At 39.4% G+C, this 18,826-nt stretch overlaps 1 protein-coding gene across 22 annotated transcripts in view; it reads right to left on the bottom strand.

The window, feature by feature from the left end:
* Positions 1–18,826, bottom strand: part of dlg2 (discs, large homolog 2) — a 355,738-nt gene that overhangs the window by 75,809 nt on the left and 261,103 nt on the right. For all 22 annotated transcript variants that reach the window (XM_084373899.1, XM_084373897.1, XM_084373882.1 and 19 more), the window contains 2 exons: positions 1,213–1,266; positions 112–162 (listed from right to left, as the gene is read on the bottom strand). In XM_084373899.1, the coding sequence (XP_084230025.1) occupies positions 112–162; positions 1,213–1,266 (105 nt within the window). The remainder of the gene's footprint in view (positions 1–111; positions 163–1,212; positions 1,267–18,826) is intronic.

Raw genomic sequence — 18,826 nt, forward strand, 5'->3', positions numbered from 1 at the left:
TTGCATGTAATATAAAGCCTTCAGGAGACCATCTCACTGTACCACTGTGCTGAGGCATGTTCTCATAGATTTTCTGAGGTTAAACATAGCTGTGGGATCTGAGATACTCACCCGCTCTAGAGTGATTTCCTCAAACTCATATTCAATTTCTGTGCCGTTGACCTGAGGAAACAGACAACAGATTGAGCTATGACCTTCACTTGAAATGAAAATACATGCCACAACCGCTTGACAATTATTGTGAATTATATTCATAGAGGATGATGTCATGCATTGGCTCCATACAAACGGAACACTCTACATACTTAAATTTAAGGTGACTGCCACTTATACTTAAAAGTGGCCCCATCTCAAGGAAAACAATTTAAAGTGATGGTTAATAAACCTTTTACTATTTCTGCAACATGGAGGTTGGCTACAGAGGAGTCAGTCTCATCCTGTATCTCACTGAGATGATTAATTAGCAGCGAGTGCTTCCGTCATTATGCATTCATACAGGAATAGCACACGAGCATATGAGATGCTGCATATTATATTCCCAGTTGGACATCATGTCTAAATGGCATCAGATATTATTGGAACTTCATATAATTGTAGAAGCAAGAAAGACCTGACGACTGAACAAGCACCAAAAGTGAAAGAGGCATGGGTTATCTGATGTTACAATTTGATTTTCTTTAGTTTATGGTCAAAAGTCACACAATCCAAAAGTGTGTAAATGAGTTGTGGTGCTGGAGCCGATCCCAGCTGACATTGGGCGAGCGGCAGGGTACGCCCTGGACAAGTCACCAGTTCATCACAAATCAAGACAAGACATATAGAGACAAACAACCAATAACATTCTCACCTACGGGCAATTTACATTGACCAATTAACCTAACGTGCATGTTTTTGGATTGTTGGAGGAAGCCGGGGTACCCAGAGAGAACCCACGCAGACGCAGGGAGAAAATGCAAACTCCACACAGAAAGGCCCTGCCTGCCCCAGCCAGGTCGTGAACCAAGGACCCTCTTGCTGTGAGGTAAAAGACCACTGCGCCACAGTGGTTTTACTGAGTGACACAATCAAAAAGTAGTATACAACACACATACAATCTCACCTCAAACTCAGTAGTCAAGCAGAGGGCTGCTCAAGTGTGCTGTAAGAAGAATGGACTGTCCACTCTAAAACACTAAATGGTGCATTAAAAAAGACACAAAATGTCAAACTCACATAAGGAACTGAATCCAAAGCGTCCGTGTTGACGATTATTGGAGCAGGGCTGGCCTGTAAGAGAGACAGAGAAAGGGGAGAAAAGGGTGAGACTAAGGTTTTAGTGATAGAGAGATGCCTGGGCTCACCACTGTCCATTTCCATAAATGTATCCAAGGGGACAAGCTTGTGGATCTCTGCATCATCAACAATTTAACAGACTTCCATTAGCTAGATGACAGCAGAAACACTGGCAGGCAATGAGTGGATGGAGTAAGTTTCAAGTTGCAGATATGCAATTTTGGCACCTTACTGATAACAAAGACAACAGAGCATTGTGTTTGCCCAATCCATGATTTGTACAGCAGCGCAGCTTGTGTTAAAATGTGCCAAGACTGCCTGGTAAATGTAAATGTTCACATTTGGTAACGCTAAATGTGAACACAGCCGTATGAGATGCACTTCGGAAGATGATACTCAAGAATGTGTCTGGAGATTTCTTTGACATTCGTCCTTTGATTATGTCCCCACAAGATGAATAGAACTCAAGGGCAATATGCAAAGAAAGGTCTAATCATTCTCCTGTGAATAATAAGAATAAAAAGGAATGCTATGCATATCAAATAGTTTATACTTTTGTGTAAAACATGAGAGCACCACTATAATTAAACATCTTTGAATTACCTCATTCTGTCACAAATCCTAGCCTGGAAATATATTCCACATGTGGCGTTATGAGTTGACATATCACAGTGTATGCAGTTCTACACTCACACACAGATTTATGTCACTGCTATTGTGTAGTTTAAGGGCACCTTACAGACTGTGTACCCACTGTCTGACTGACACAATGCTGTGAAAGATGGGGCAGTTTGCTCGGTCATCAGTCCAGTGACAGCACAAGTCATCATGTCAAGAGACTCCTCCTGTCCACTCATGTCTCCATCACATCATCATACAGCTAAAACTACTGCTTACATGACCTCACTATACTCTACAGGATTGGCTTGCTCTTTATATTACTGCTAGGTGAGTATTCACATTTCTATTTGAAAAAAAAAAAATAGGTCATAACTTCTTCAAGAGTAAGTTAAGCCTTTACTCGCTCTATTTCTTATTATTTTTCTGCAATTGCGTCACTGAGCACCTGTGGCTCCATGGAGGAAGATCTTTTATGTTATATACACACACACACACACACACACACACACACACACACACACACACACACACACACACACACACACACACACACACGCATGCACACGCACACACACACATATATAAAACATACGGTCATGGTAACAAGGTTATATTACACTTGTAAAGAACATGTATATCACTACTTTGTCACAAAAACATTCATGAAGTTTGGTTCAATAATGAATTTATTATAGGTCTTCTGAAAATGTGACCAAATCTGCTGGATCAAAAATATACATACAGTAACTTGAATGATCAATTTAGGTGATTATAGAAATTTGTGTGAATCAAATTTTCTTTGTAGCATCTTAACCTGATTCTGATTGATAACAGCTGGTGGACCTGTTTGATACAGACATTAGATTCAGCCACAAATGCTACAATGAAAAAGTCTAAGGAGCTCAGCATTGATCTGAAGGAGTACAAGTCAGGAAAGTCAAAGCACTTACAGGTCCCAAGATGAACTGTTAAAAACAACTGTTTGTAAGTATAAAGTGCATGGCACAGTTGTGTCACTGCCACGATCAGGAAGAAAACACACCTTAAAGCTCAGCTGAAGTTTCCTGCTGATCACATGGACAAAGAAAAAACCTTCTGGAGGAAAACTCTGTGGTCAGAGGAAACAAAAACTGAGTTGTTTGACCACAATGAGCAGCAATATGTTTGGAGGAGAGAAGGTGAGGCCTTTAACCCCAAGAACACCAAACCTACTGTCAGGCATGGTGCTGGTAGTATTTTGCCGTGGGGCTGTTTTGCTGCCAGAGGATCTGCTGCTCTAAAGAAAGTAAATGGAATAATGAAGGAGGAGGATTCTCTCCAAATTCTTCAGGAAAACCTAAAATCATCAGTCAGAAGATTGGGTCTTTGGTGCAGGTGGGCGTTCCAACAGGACAATGATCCCAAACACACATCAGAAGTGGTAAAGGAATGGATCAATCAGGCTAGAATTGAGATTTTGGAACGGCCTCTCCAAAGTCCTGACTTGAACCCCATGGAGAACATGTGGACTGTGCTGAAGAAACAAGTCTGTGCCAGGAAGAGATCAAATTTAGTTGAACTTCACGGATTCTGTCAAAAGGAGTGGTTAAAAATTAGATGGCTATCAAAAGCACCTAACTGAGGTGAAAATGGCCAAGAGACATTTAACCAAATATTAGAATTACTGTATGTATATTTTTGATCCAGCAGATTTGGTCACATTTACAGAAGACCTGTAATAAATTCATTATTGAACCAAACTTCATGAGTTTTTGTGACAAAGTAGTTTGTGTTCCACTCATTCCATCCCAGAAACATGAGATGCAGAAACCACTGGAACTCAAGACTGGCATGATATACAGTACATGTTCTGTAACTGTAATGTAAACGACTATATATTTAGGATCTGTCATTCATCTTATTTCTGTTACTGGATACTGAAATAATATCATTCCTTAAATCTAAAATGATATATTTTCATTTCTTTGCACTATTCTAAGACTCAGTAGCCAATCCAACATCACGTGGCTACCACTGCCACTATGAATCCCCATGTATGCACTCACACAGAGCCCAAGAGGTAATGGCTATTCAACTGTGCAAATAAATGGCATGCTTAACTGCACTTAGGCTCATTTCTCTTCTTGTTCATGCATCCTAACATTGGCACGTGATCAACTGCCTCCAACAACGTATTAAGCCTGTGCCTGATATGTTAAGAGGCTTTAATGGAGCTATAAACTGTAGTGATGATATCATGCTCTAATAATACTGAATCATGAATTATATAGCACAGAAAAAATACATTCACACTTGAATGCTGTGTAGTCTAACTGAAGGCTGAATGCAGAGTGTTGTATTAATCAGGTCAGCTTGTGGTGATGTCAGTCCAGATGCCCTCCTAATTCCTTGTGTATATTATTCAGCAACATTCAACTAAAACCTGTGAACTGAACCCTCTGAGTGTGTATTTTGTCTTCTCTCATGAGCTTCCACTCGGTAAATTGTGCTAAAAAAACAGAAACAACACATTCATCGGCTAAAACATAACTGGATGATGAGAAAGGTGTAAAACCCTTGCTCCTATAGTGAAAACTGTCATCAAGCTGCAGAGAGTGACGATGCAGTATCAAATACTTAAGATGTTACAGCGTGTGTTGCTTGTATATCCTAGATGAGACTTCTGCTCTATTCAGTGGCACCTCTATGTATAGTGGCTCATGAAAACTGGGGAGTGTATAAATTATTCATTGACATCTCATGTAAAAAAAAGTCAACAACACAATGTGAAATGTGGATGCTTTAGAAGTAGTTTAGAAGTGAGGGGGGAGAAGAAAACAGAGGAGTGTGATGGGAAAGGCCAGCTAGAGGAAACTTAAGAGGTGATTGGACCTATGTTCAAACTAGAAGGTCATCCGTCCTAATTTCTGGCTGGCAGAGATAATATTGAGTCTAATTGGAAATAATGAATCTTAATTTATCACTTCAGTTTCAGCAGAGGGTAATAATGAAGACAGATATTAACAAGACAGGTGAACACAGGTCCTGTTCAGTCTGTCAAATTGTCAAATCTGACAGTTTACAGTTCATCACTACTACAACCACTACATGTCTGCTTTCAGTATGTCCTCATGGGTTCCTGGGCTTCAGCCTATACTCATTGTCCAGCTCAACCCATTTCAAAGGGATAGAGAGCAGCTAATGCTGGCTACAACCCCACCCCTTTGCAATCTCCCTGACTTGCTTTTCTCTTAGCTACATGATGGATGGACTCCCATTACCCTCTGGCCTTCCCTGAGGTAATTTCTCTTGTGCTATGGTTGCACAAACACCACATATTACAATAATTAAATCCACAATCATGATTTGCTTGCACAGTCCATCGGTTACACACATACAAATTATGTGTAATTCCTACAGGATCACATTTATTGATCAGTAAGCCCCTGTTAACTCACCAGTTTCATCTCATCTAAAAATAAAGCTTAATTTTGCTCTGCTAATAACAATCACACAAAAGAGAAACAGCCAATGTCTCTCTACCAAACATGGAAGGTTAATGGCAGGTAATTAAAGTGACTGTATAAAATCAGGACAGAGCTTTCCGGTCTGAAAAGTGAAGCCGCTGCATAAGTGCCTTAAACCTGAATTCCTTCTTATGGCCTGCAGGGGAAAACTCAACTGGTTTCAACAAGTCTGATTGTTTGTAAGCTTATGAGAAACTGACCCTACATGAGTTTCCCATGATGCAACATGGGGTAACATGTGGATCACGTGATCACATGTTGCCTCATGTGGACCACATGTGGTAATTATGGTTCCACATGTCGTAACATGAGGTACCATTTAAAGCACATGTGGAAAACATGTTTTCACAGACTACAACATGTGCAGCACATGTGGAAAACATGTTTTCACAGACTATAACATGTGCAGCACCATTTTCAATGGTGATGAACGCTTTTCTGCTGCACGTCCAAGAGATCACTGTTGTTAATTTGACTTTTGAACTACTGTAGACCGATAAGATTATCACAGCTTTATCTGTTTCAGCATATGTCAGGTGGATTGAGGTAGACTTCGGTAGTACTAACACAACACAACAAATACAGTATCTAGAAGCCTAGCTTGAATGAAACCTACTATCAAGTCAATCAAACAGCTCTACAGCCTTTTAAAAAACCTGAACAGGAGGGTCTGGCATCTTTCAGATCACACCTCAACAGGAAACCAAACTATACTGGCTGTTTCTCCTCTGTGGCTGGACAATATGAGGGATACACATCTGTTTATTGCCAGAAAAAAGACGAGCATTCAGTTTTGTTTCAAGGTGGAAACCCTTGAAAAATTGCACTTTGTTCCAGTCTCCACTGAAACTGAATCTAATGAGATTAAGATTAGGATTAGTCAAACTAAATCAAAAATGAAATATACATTTTACAGACAGACCCCTGTCGAGCCACTTAAAAGGAAAGGAAGAATCTCCATCATATTTCAATGATAGAAGTCAACACATTCACAAAGTGATGCAACATTTGTTCCCTTCATGAAAAAGTGCAGCAACAAAATACTACATCATCTACCATATTCTTCATTAACACTACAGAACTCTCAAACAGAGTCCAAATCTGCCCAACAGCTCACTGGTCCACATGGACACTGCTGATGTACCCTGATAACAGCAAAGTTCTACCTGGTAGGGCTGCCAGCTCTGGATGCAGCCACAATCAGAGGGCCACAGGTCACAGCTCCCCCCTTTAGCTCTTACTGCTGCCAGTCGGTTGGGGCTCCTGGACGTGCTGTCCAAGTGCCAGGCAGTCATTTGGCCCCCCCTTCGGGGAAGGGTGGCACCACCGAGGACAGATCCATAGTGGTACCGCTGGCACAGTTGACGGTGTTGATGATGTAGTTGATTGTTGGTGTGCTGATGATGCCAGCTGAATGAACATGGCGCCTCCCCGCAGCCCCCCCCTCCATCCATGTCCGCAAAGCAACTCTGCTGTTTGCTCAGGTAAGCAGTCATGCTGCTGCCATGCAACACTAACCTCTGCTCACTTCAACACTTTGTCTTTTGCTTCTTTTTGCTCCTCCTCTGTAGGTTACTGTTACAGTCATCAAACACAAGACACGATCCTGCCTGATGTATGAGTCGCTCGCTCTGGCAAAATGAATGATGAATGACTCGAGTGGCTGGCTGCTGTAGCTGTACAGGCTACATAGGGTGTGTGTGTGTCAGAGCTTCTGGAGTGTGAGAACGATAAATGAGAGAGAGAGAAAGGGGAGGGAGGAAGAGGGGAGAGAGAGACAGAGAAGGATGGAGCGAGATACTCGAGAGGAAAACAGAGTGAGATGGAGGGAGGAGAGCTGAGTGAAAGAGGAATGGGGTGATCAAGGGGAAGAAAAAGGGAGATGAATAAGAGAAAATGATGGGAAGGAGAAAGGCAGATAAGAACAGCATGAGATAGAGAGAGAGAGTTGTCTGTAGCTGCCAGCCCTCTGTCAATAAATGACTCAACTGGCAGTGCTGCTTGACAGCATCCGCACCTCCAGGCAGAAACAATTGATGGTCTTGCTGCTGGGAATTGGGGGCAACCAGAGCATGGAATACAAATCCCGAGACTGCCTTTGTGGGAATGGCTAGATGTGAAGGATCACAGACGAAAAGCTAAAGAAGAGTTGAACATTCTGATTTTATTTTTTGGAAATAAAGCTTGGTGACACCAGTTCTGTATCTAAAGCTGCATATTTTTAGGTGTTGTCTGTAGTAACAAACCCACAAACTTTTTGTTCCCCTCAGCTCTACAAAGCTATTTGGACTAAATTTTGCTCAGTGTTTGTTTTAAAGCCACAATCATCAGCCTTCCACTAGGAGTAGGCATCTGTTTTCAGTACGAGTCTCTGGTATTTGTGTTTATACATGTTTGTGTTTATATTTGCCTGGTTTTATAATGTCATTATAAATCATTCTGACCGCATTACAGAAGAATGACCAAACCAAAGTGTTTCTGAGTTTTGAATATAAAGGAATGTTCAACTGAAATGAGCTCTAAAGAAATCCAAAAGAAAATCATCATAACAAATGAAGTGTAATCAGATATTTCAAGGACAACTCGTGTACGATTATGAATATATCCACCTTTAATGCTGACTGGTATTGGACCGATGGTTAGTGAGTTATGGCCAATTTATTCAAAGCCCAGCCCTTTGCAAAGATATTTTGATTGATAGTGGCCATTTTTTTTATTGACCAATCTTGCTCATTTGGAATAGTGTGTGTCTTAGTCACGGCACAGCACAAAATGCATCATCACAGACCTGTATGGACCAGGATGCTTTTTTGTTGAGCACTTTGAGCTGGACTTGCGTGTCCAATTTTTAGGCTCATATTTCTTGGGAAGCATTTGCAAACCATTTCCAGTTATTAGGCCAAGTTTCATGTGTCTAGCTCACAGCAACCTGAGCCGTGGCATAAGACAAATAAAAGCTTTAGCATTAGCATTAATAAAAACATTAGCACTAATCAATGCTAACGCTCCTCTGTGTCTGTTTGATGTGTAAATACATAGGTAGCCATTATATTTGCTAATACATTTGTCAGAACAGGGCAATAGAAAAGGGAATCACAGAGTAACTAACAATACGATAGCATTCACAAAATGTTGTCCAAGATAAAGATTGCATCATGATTCAGTGATTCTGCTGTAATCAATACATTGCAAGACAATCATCAAATGATACATCATAATATCTGTCAAACTAAAAAATACAAAATGCAGGAATTATGTATTTGTTCTCTGCATTATGGTGTCAGTTTCACAGAATTTCATTTGGCCATGTGTGCCATCATTCAACTGTAAAACAGCCATAAACTAGTAAAAGGCTGAACTGCCAGAAAGGAGAACAACTCTGGAGTTAAAATGTTTAAACAAAGGAAAAAAGTTTGGCTCTTTAAATTCTCTTCAATCTGTGTAAATTCAGTTTACAGAAGTTGAAACCACAAGGAGTTATAGAGTGGTGACTCTAGTAAGGAAAATTGTCAGGGGAATCTGTTCACAGCACCTGCACGTTTCATAAAAATATCAATATTTGGCACCAGTGTATACATAGTCATATTGTAAGAGGAAACAATACCATATATTGGCAAATCAATATTTTGTCCTACCCACTGTAACAAATCCACAAACAATTAATTTCCCTCAGCTATACTGGGCTATTTGGCCTCATTTTGCTCAGTTTTTGTTTTAAAGCCTGCAAAGAAATTTATCATCAGCCTTCCACCCTCAGCAGGCATCTTTTTTCAGTGAAAGTCTCTGATGAACACAGTATAACATGCCTTCTATCCCAGCACCAAACAAAAGACAGATCCAGGAGTTGGTGGAGACAGAAAGCAGAGCTAAAAGAATGGGAGAACACTGGACTTATATTTTGTCATAATAGACTGGAAGCATGCTTATTCAGTGTCATCAGACACTGCATTTCTTGACCCTGACCTCCCCCACTTCTTTTGTCAGATGGAACCAGGATCACAGGGCTTTTACTTGAGAGCAAATGATGCCTAAACATCCGCCTGCTTTAGCATCAACGTCGTCTGTATGTGAGAACAGGAAACAAGCTGTGTGCCTCACGATGTTTGAAACACACAAACACACACTGTTTATTTTGAATTCTCATGTGGTGATGATGTCAACATGACAGCTTTCCACACTGTGATACAACAAAAAAAAAGGTTTAGCTATGGAGAGATACCTGTTTTTTCTATCCTGTTACATGATGCTTTAGTATGTATGTGGGCGTTATCATTACCCATTCCGTCTACCAGAGGCGACAGCCACAAAACAGTCAGTGATGGAGAATAATATCTCATCAGAGCTGACTGAGGCAGCAAACAGCATGCCCTCGTAGGAGAGAGCGCATCAGTGGGTAGCCTGAGTGTGTGTGTGTGTGTGTGTGTGTGTGTGTGTGTGTGTGTGTGTGTGTGTGTGTGTGTGTGCGCGCCCGCGTGTGTGGGTAGCAGGGGACATGGTTGAATGGATAATTGGTCAGTTAGAAAAAGATGCACAGATGAACAAGCGCAGACCTCTCAGTTCAGTTGCCATTTCTGACATCCCTTCTTCACTCTTCCATTTATTTACAAGTTTGTTCATGTGCCTAATTTTATAAACATTGGATGTTGTTGCTTTCCTGCATTTCTGTGTTCTTGAACACAACCCTATTTGAAGATAGAGGATGGTCAGCATTAGAGGCTGAATCCATAACCAACTATCAAGATACAGTATGACCTTTAGATTTTATAGTTACAGCATTATCAGACATCGAGGAAACCTACACAAGACAAGCCAGAAATATAATTTGTATATCTTTAATGCATGGTGCCCACTACAGTGGACAGATATTTTGGAAACCATCTAAGCTGGAGAACCATGTTCAACCCCCGGGTGGCAGAAGGCCCGAAGCATTGTCCACAATTCCATCTGATTATTGTCTTTGCATCTCTTTGTCATTTTAAGAGGGTTAAAGTAGTACCAAGTACCTTATTTTGCATGTTCTATTTAAAATTATGATGTAATTTACACTTGAATAGTTCAATTTAACAGCAATATCTAATGCTCTTCAACAGATCGGCCCGTTTTATCTAAATGTAAACCCAGTAGGCAGAAAATACCCTTTGGTGAATAACGTCCAGTGGAGTAGACAGATATAGATTCAGTCACAGAAAAATGATATACAATAAAATTATTATTAAAATTTGGTTAAATTCTCACATCTTATTTAGTTGAAAATATTGATTTTACCTGTCTGGTTTTCTGAGAATAAAAGGATTTAACAGTTATATCAGAATCACTTTTTATACTGTACTAAAAACAATTATTTCTTTGTGATTTAATAATTCATGCATCAAAGGATCAAAGTCTGAGTCTCAGTAATAAGCCATCAACACACCTATGTTTTTTTGGTGACAAAGGAGAGTCAATGCCACTTCAATGAAAACATTTAAATTTGACCCTCTGTAACATTAATATTGGCTCCCTGCAGACATATTAATCAGGTGGAATGATCATATACGAATTCCAAACTTTTCACAACCTGAGTGAAAATTGCTTTATAATTTGTTATACTACATGCAATTGTCACATACTGCACGACATTACTTCCCTTCCAATGGGAGTCCCAAATTAAAATCTAAAGCACATAAATACACGTTCATATAATTAAAGATTAAGGTTATGGAAACACAAAAAACAGATAATTAGCTGGTGGATGTTGATCTTGATGTTCAAGGTTTGGTATTCAGTGCAGGCTTGTGTTTGTCCCTTCATGTTGTGGCGTGCTTCTATTTATAGTCGATGGAATACATTCATGAACATATTAATTGACTCATCTCTTACATTAAATTATTTGCTTCCATTTAAGTCTACAATATGCACACATGCCAGTGTAGAGTCAGGCCTGCTTTTAGTGACTTGTACAGAAATCTACGAGGCTTCTTTACACTTCTAATCCTCCTCTCTGTAGATTGTTGATATCAGATGTGTTATATTGTGTTAGACGGTAACTACACTCCAACAAAGTGAGACCTATAATAATGCCACATTTGAATCCCTATTTTTCCAAAAGCTACAGCCCACAAAGATGTTGTCACATCCCCTCAAAAAGACTTTTCCTGCTCTCACTGATGCACTAACTCAACTAACAGGTCTTGTGTGTGAGTGAGTATTACTACCTTAAAATCCTGCCACCCCGATGATCACTTCCTTATTGTGTTTCATTTTGAAATGATTATTTCTAACTATATAGCAGCTATGTGACAAATTCTGACCCAGTAATTCAGTTCTCTGAGAAGTGACTCTTGTGTTTGAATGAGCTTTTCTTGAGTTTTTAAATTAAGATTTTACTTCTAAGAGTGCTTGACCTGCATCAGGGACCAATCAGTTTAAGCCTCTAAATCCTTGCAATCCCTGCATGTAACATAGAATCTGATGTTTTCTATATATATCTCACGGCACTAATATACTTGCTTTGACTTGAGAGACACTGCTGAATTTACAGGGGCAATTTTTTCTAAATTGCAAAATAAATCTTGAACCATAAGATATTGCGAGATTATGTCAGTACACAAAGTCATCAGTGATAAAATCTATTAGGATGTCTTGATGAAGAAAATCTGTTATGGTGACATTTTCCTATTTCAATTTTTCTAGTTTTTTTTAAAACAGAAACGGTTAATAGGTTAAATAGTAGTAGATCCTTTATAATACCACACCAGGATGTTGTGTTATTAAAGATAACTACAACCTGCATATTAGAGCTGCTGGAAAGAAACATTATGATGCATCTTTTCATTTACTTCAATATTCTTACTGCTGAAACTGGAAGGTTTTCATCCTCTTAACTATTAGGATATTGTATCACTGTTTTCTTTTCTCCCTCTGTTTTTGATTAAAAAAAGTGCTGCAGTATTTACACTTGGGTTTCTAGATGTAAAATTTCAGACAGTTTCTTCTGCGGCAGTGGTCAGTCAGGAGTGATAACCAGATGTAGTGGTTGTTAAAATGAATTTCCATTTTCTCCTACTAGGGGTGGAGCCGAACCCGAATACGGTATTCGGAAAGGCACAAATAACGTTTTTTTACAAATACTTATTTCGAACAAATACTTTAAAAAATATTTGTATTCGGGAACAAGAAAAGCATCATATCAAAAAGCTACGTTTCCTCATGAGACCGCAGTACATGCCCGGATGAGTGAGTGAGTGACGTTCAGGAGTCGGAGGTGGGGGGGTGGAAACACCGCTGTTCCGACCCCCCGCCCCCGCAGCTGTCCATGGTGCTGCTGAACCAGGTGACGTTGTTGACACTCTGCGTTGTGGCTTGTCTGTGAAACGCGCGCTGCTCAGGGACTGGGCAGATCTGTCCCACTTGCTTTGTCCCTCACTCCGTTGGGAGATCTTCCACAGAGTAAAAGAAATACACATTGTTTCTCTCCCCCGCTCCGCTCGAGCGCGGCTGAACGCGGCTTGAGCCCACTTCACGGGCGCGAGGCTGCTGCAGCCGGCGACCCTGCTGACAGCAGACCGGGGGGGGAAAAACATTCTTTGCTCGGTGCTTTGGTTGGGTTTTAGGCAATGAAGAAAGGAGTTGGCTAAGTTTAGTAAAAAGACCAGGTAGAGGCCAGAAGCATAATGACTGTTAGCTATAGGCTACTATGTCATATTATTTACAGATCAAGTTTAGTTCTTGGAGCTCTGTGCATTAGAAAGAACAGTTCTTTTAAGTATTATTTGTTTCTATTCTGTCTGTTCAACGTCCTCCAGCAAGGACGGGTGGTGGTGGGGTTCATAATGTTCACAATGATATTTTATTAGTTGTTGGTGTAACCATGGATGAGGTAATGGCTGTTATGTTATTTTCTTTTCAATGACATTCCTTGTTACATGTTCATTGCTGGATTTATGGAAAACATCAACCAATATTGCATATCCATAATTATTATAATGGATAATTAAAGAATACTTACACTATAACGAAAATTAGAAGTGTAAAATATATTTTTACGCCTATTTTGAATTTTACTTGAATACAAATACAAATACAAATACTTTTCCCCCCTCAACAAATACAAATACAGGTACAAATATCGGCTGCTCTGCACACCCCTACCTCCTACCATATTTTGCACCTTAAACCATACTGCATGGAACACGCAATTTTCAGCACGGCTGCTTTTCTTCCATTTTACTTGTGTTCTTTTAGTAAATAAAGATGACTGCAATTTGATTGATTTAGAAGAGCAGGTGATATACTGTACTTTATAAGGGTAAATTGGATTGCTAAAAAATATAAATAAACAGGGGTAGGGTGTTTGTGAAGAACATCAGCATCAGTGGTGGCTCGTCAACAGGGGGCTCTAGGGCACCGCCCCACCTGTCCCACATGAAGAAGAATCGTATAGACCTTCATTGTATACGTTTAAATGAGCAACCTAGTGAGTAACATGTATAATCTGCAATAAAAACATAGATTCAAAATGTTCTACATTGTGCAAAGTTACTGAGAGGCGATGTACTTCCAGCCCCGGGGGCAAAAGTATTTGGCCATAGCTCCTCGTTATAAGATGTACATGCGCACTTCACTCGCTGTAATACAGGAGATAGGAGCCCGCTGGCGCTGACTTTTAACGCTCCATGGTTATTTCACAATCAGAATATTACTGGATACAGAGGAAAATAATGAATAAATATATAAACATGTGCAAGTTGAAATGGTGCCTGTGCCTCTGAGCAGGACACAGTACACTGTATAAATACACAGTACACAGTATACATACACAGTACAAATACGCAGTACACAGTATAAATACAGACTGCAGCTTGAACTTTAAGGTTGTGGGTTCACAAAGAAAATCCAGGAGAAGTTTACTGTGTTTACAGAAGCTTCGTTTGTATGAAAATGAATAATCAAGATATCAGCAGGAGCATCACATCCCAACATGTCCAGTGAGTGATAAAACTGTGAGAATGAAACAGGAACTGAACTCGAACAAACCGCAAAACCAGACAGCAAAGCAGATGCAGATCCAGCTGTTAGAGTTTCTCCAGAGAAGAGCCTTTGAAAAACTAAAGAGAACTGCCGTCCGCTTCAAAGATATTTAAACAGGTATAAAGGACAGGATGGCTAATAATGTAGGGCCCAGACAGCAGCTGAAATAATGCAGAGTGCTAACTGCAAAAGAAATAACAGCTGTATTTTAAGACATCTGTGAATCAAGTTCATCACAGTCTTATTTCCAAGTGTAGGTCTAACTTATATTCACTATAACTTTAATCATGTAAGTATCTGAACTGATTACACTTAAAGTGCAGACACACGTTTGATTTTATCACAGTGGTGAGATGGATCACAGGTAGGCCTATATCCATGGACAGTGCGGGGAATCTGTGTTGGGCGGTCCAGGTCATAAAACTAAACATTGTGATTAATATCAGATGGGCTGCTGGTGGGTGAAATAATACATGTCATTAATGAGGAAAACATCACATTACCTGCACTATAAGAAACGATAGAAGTGCGTCTCTCCGTTAACAGATCTCTGCGTACTTACACACAGTAATTATACAGAGTTTAACTTTATTGATTAGTTAAATGTCTCAACAAGTTTAAGTTCTGTTATAATTTAAATATATATAGATTATATATTCATATATATATTCATCTAATGTCTCTACAGCTGTTAAAGCCGACTGACAGCTGATCCAGCTGTGATCGCTGGGTCGCTTCATGTGACACTTCAGAGGAAAGGACGTCTCATTTCATCAGTACGAGGGAATGATACCAAGGAAAAGACACAAATTAGGGAAACGTGGATGATATTTAGGTGAAATGGGACGTACCCATCGACGCTCCACTCAGATACCATTTGACCCTTGACACAAACTCGGGATGAGCCAATCAAAATCTGACAGGTCATTTAGTGTGTCAGTGCCACTTGATTGAACAGCACTCAGCCACTCTGGCCGCTGGCACTAAGGAAGACAGTCTTCTCTACACTGAGTACGAGAACTGGGGGTGGGAAGCTGAATTGCTGTAATTGGCCATTTTTCCCTCCTGTGACATTGACATGTGGCCTGCTTTTCATTCATGGAGTAGGATTACAGGACACAAAAAAATGACTTACCAGTTAAGGCCCCCACTCCCAGCTATTTTTTTTACAGGGCATTTCAATCAACAAAATGCTTCACTCAAGTAGTGTGCAAGCAGTGATGCCAGAAACATTGGTTTTATGGAGGTATGGTGACATTTCTACCTGAGATCAAAATATATACAAAGAAAAACATATGTACATTGAAGAAAAGAAAAAACTTTCAGGTGTATATGGCCTACATTCACAACAAAATGTAAATGCCATTATATGCATCAATTGTAAGAGGAAGTACACCTTGACTCTGACGTACAAACAAAGAAAAGAACCCTTTAACTGCCTATTTTTTTTATTTTTGCATTTTATGCAATACATCGATCTTGCCACACGAGGGCACTTACAGATCATCCTCAAGCTGTAGGCCTGACTAACGAGAAGCACTTAAGGAGTATGCTGGAGGAAAATCTGCTGCTCTTTTCAGTCATACAGTCTTTCCAAGGAAGGGAATAAAAGGATTTTATTTTTAGAAATGCAGTAGCCTTTTATTACTGACCCGAATGCAAACGTAAAATACATATTGATGTTGTTTTCACCTGTCTGTTCTCTGAGCAGGCATGTTCCTCTCAGCCACTGCCTGGTGAACGGTGTACACAACGATTCAAACAAATCAAATTCTAATTTTGCAAAACATTATGAACAGAACGTTGTTCACTGTTCAAAAACAAAACAAAAAACTGCAAAGTTTAATCTGTCTCATGATCAACTTAACAGACTGACATTATGGTACAGTCAGCATAATGGATTGTTTTTCTTTTACGGCTTGTTCATTATGAACTCAGTGGTGATACTTATACGGGTGCGCATTCGTGCACCCATGTGCATTGGTCATACTATATGTATACTGTATGTGTATGTTTTGTTTAGTGGAGGCATTATAGACAGGCATTTGTACTTAGTTTGCATGCAAAGTTAGATGCAGTTCCAGTTTTGGTTGGTTTTCACCTGAATTATCAGCTTTATTTAAACAGTGTGTGGTCACTTGCCAGACCCTCCAGAGATCCAACACTCTGGTTATCATTCAGACAGCCTAGAAATAAATGCACATCATCTGTGAGAGCTGCCAATGTAATAATTATGTAGAACTAATGACCAGCTGCTATTCAAACCCTGCAAACTATTGGAAAGCAGTTATCTCAAACAAAAACATAACCACGAAATATCAACCTTTCAATATTAAACGTGGTGACCATCTGATTTCTGAGCAGAGAGAGGTTTGCCTTGCTATCAATAAACACTTTGCTGATGCTGGGCATTTATTTGAAAAGGTTTACACAGGGCCTGCCAGTATTAAAAATGATCGTGTATATACCATGAACCATGAACCACGATCACGATCCAGTTCTATTGGAGAGGACAATTTAGATTCTTTTATTTTTTGAAGACTGTTGCACCACTTATCACAGAGCCATTAGCACATATATTGAATCTTTTTATCACAACAAGCATCTTCTCTTTTGTTTGGAAGTTGGCTCATTGAACCCCTTTAGATAAAGGAGGAGACAGAGATGACCTAGATGATTAAGGACCAATTTCCAAATGATCTTGTAATCTACCACTCTTAAACCCCTCGACTCTGTCTATCATTCTGCTCTCAGATTTATTACTGAAGCTGCAAGCTATAATGGACAATCCCTCTCACCCTCTCTACGCCGAGCTGAGGCAACTCAGGAGCTCATTCAGCCACAGACTCATCTAACCACGTGCTTGGGGGCCTCTTTCATACCATCAGCGATCAGACTACACAACACCACCACCACAGCTCCCAACACCTCCTTTCTCCACTGACTAAGGACTCAAGCAAACACTTCACTGTCACTTAAAGACTGACTGTTTTTTGTTCTGTTGTTATTTATTATCTCAGGAACCCTGCACAATGCATATATTGCACAGGCACATTTATTATATAATGCACACATCATGTACACACAAGGACAGTTACTGTATATAGTATGTTTATCTTTATTCTAATAGTTTTTATTATATTTTTATTGAAATTGTTATTTTATTCTCTCCTTATTATTGTCTCTATTTTTTGAGACTTACTCTTGTGCTGCTACTTATTTCCCTCTGTACTGCTGCTCTTATCTCTTGATAGTTATGGTACTTACCATTGTATACTGTTCAAAAAATTGGGTTGGTGTTCACTTACAGAGAGGCGTAATAATCAGTATTTTTTTTATCTATAAAGCCCTTGTTGAAAAGCTACCACCATACCTATCAATGACGCTGAACTGGAACTTTGGAACTTATCGAACTCGCTCAACTGACTGGCTTATCCTCGAGGTACCTCGGGCAACCTCAATGGTTCTTCAAGTTTAAATAAAAGTTTGAAAATTAAATAAAATCTGATACACATATCCATTAAAGCAAACACACAGGACTGACACCACATTGTATCAGAATCTAAATTTGGAAAATCTACATATTTAATCTGGCAGCCTTTTAGCTAATGGCATTCTGCTGCAAAGACATGTGTGGTTTGTTTCCTGTCACACAATAAAAACGAATATCTAATCAAATGATTGGCTATAATGATTTTTTTTTTTTTTTAAATGTCACCTGTGAGGAAACGAGATGAAACTTGTTTAAATGATTACATACCAGTATTGACATATTTCTGGATATAAAAATATCCCAAAATAACCAACTCTAGTTGAATGGTTATGAAAAACATTTTTGTACAATAATAGAGGTTCTCTATTCAAATCAGTAGAGAGCTAGACCAATGTGACTGCTCACAAAATTGGAACTACACAAACAATATAAACTAAGGCCCAAGGCAACCTGGTTACACCTATAGCAAGGAGAGCATCCGAAAAGCATCGAGAGCATCGAGAAAATTCCAATATCGATAGATCGGCCGATATACACACAGTTTTTGTAATGATCCCTCAATTGTGGTTATAAAACACTAAAACACAAAAAATATAAAAAGGAGTCAGAATATCTTACAGTTTAACAATACACTTTATTGTCTAATATGACAAATCACCCCAAGCTTTGTGTTCTGCAGTGTTCTTTAAAACCAAGAAGTTTTCATCAAGAAAACTTGTTTCAGAGTTTAAATACTTACAAACTGCACTTTATATTGAGAGACAGAACAAGAGCTTCAGGCCATCACAGCTTTTTTACTTGTAAATTTGTGAAAGGTGGATTACAAACAAAAACAGATGTTAACATCTCCCACCGACACAGTGTTAACTTCCACAGCAACTCACTCCACTGTGACCAAATGCCTACTGAAATTAAATCCTTGATG

The sequence above is a fragment of the Pagrus pagrus genome (assembly GCF_965226575.1).
Source record: "Pagrus pagrus genome assembly, chromosome: 14".
Taxonomy (NCBI): domain Eukaryota; kingdom Metazoa; phylum Chordata; class Actinopteri; order Spariformes; family Sparidae; genus Pagrus; species Pagrus pagrus.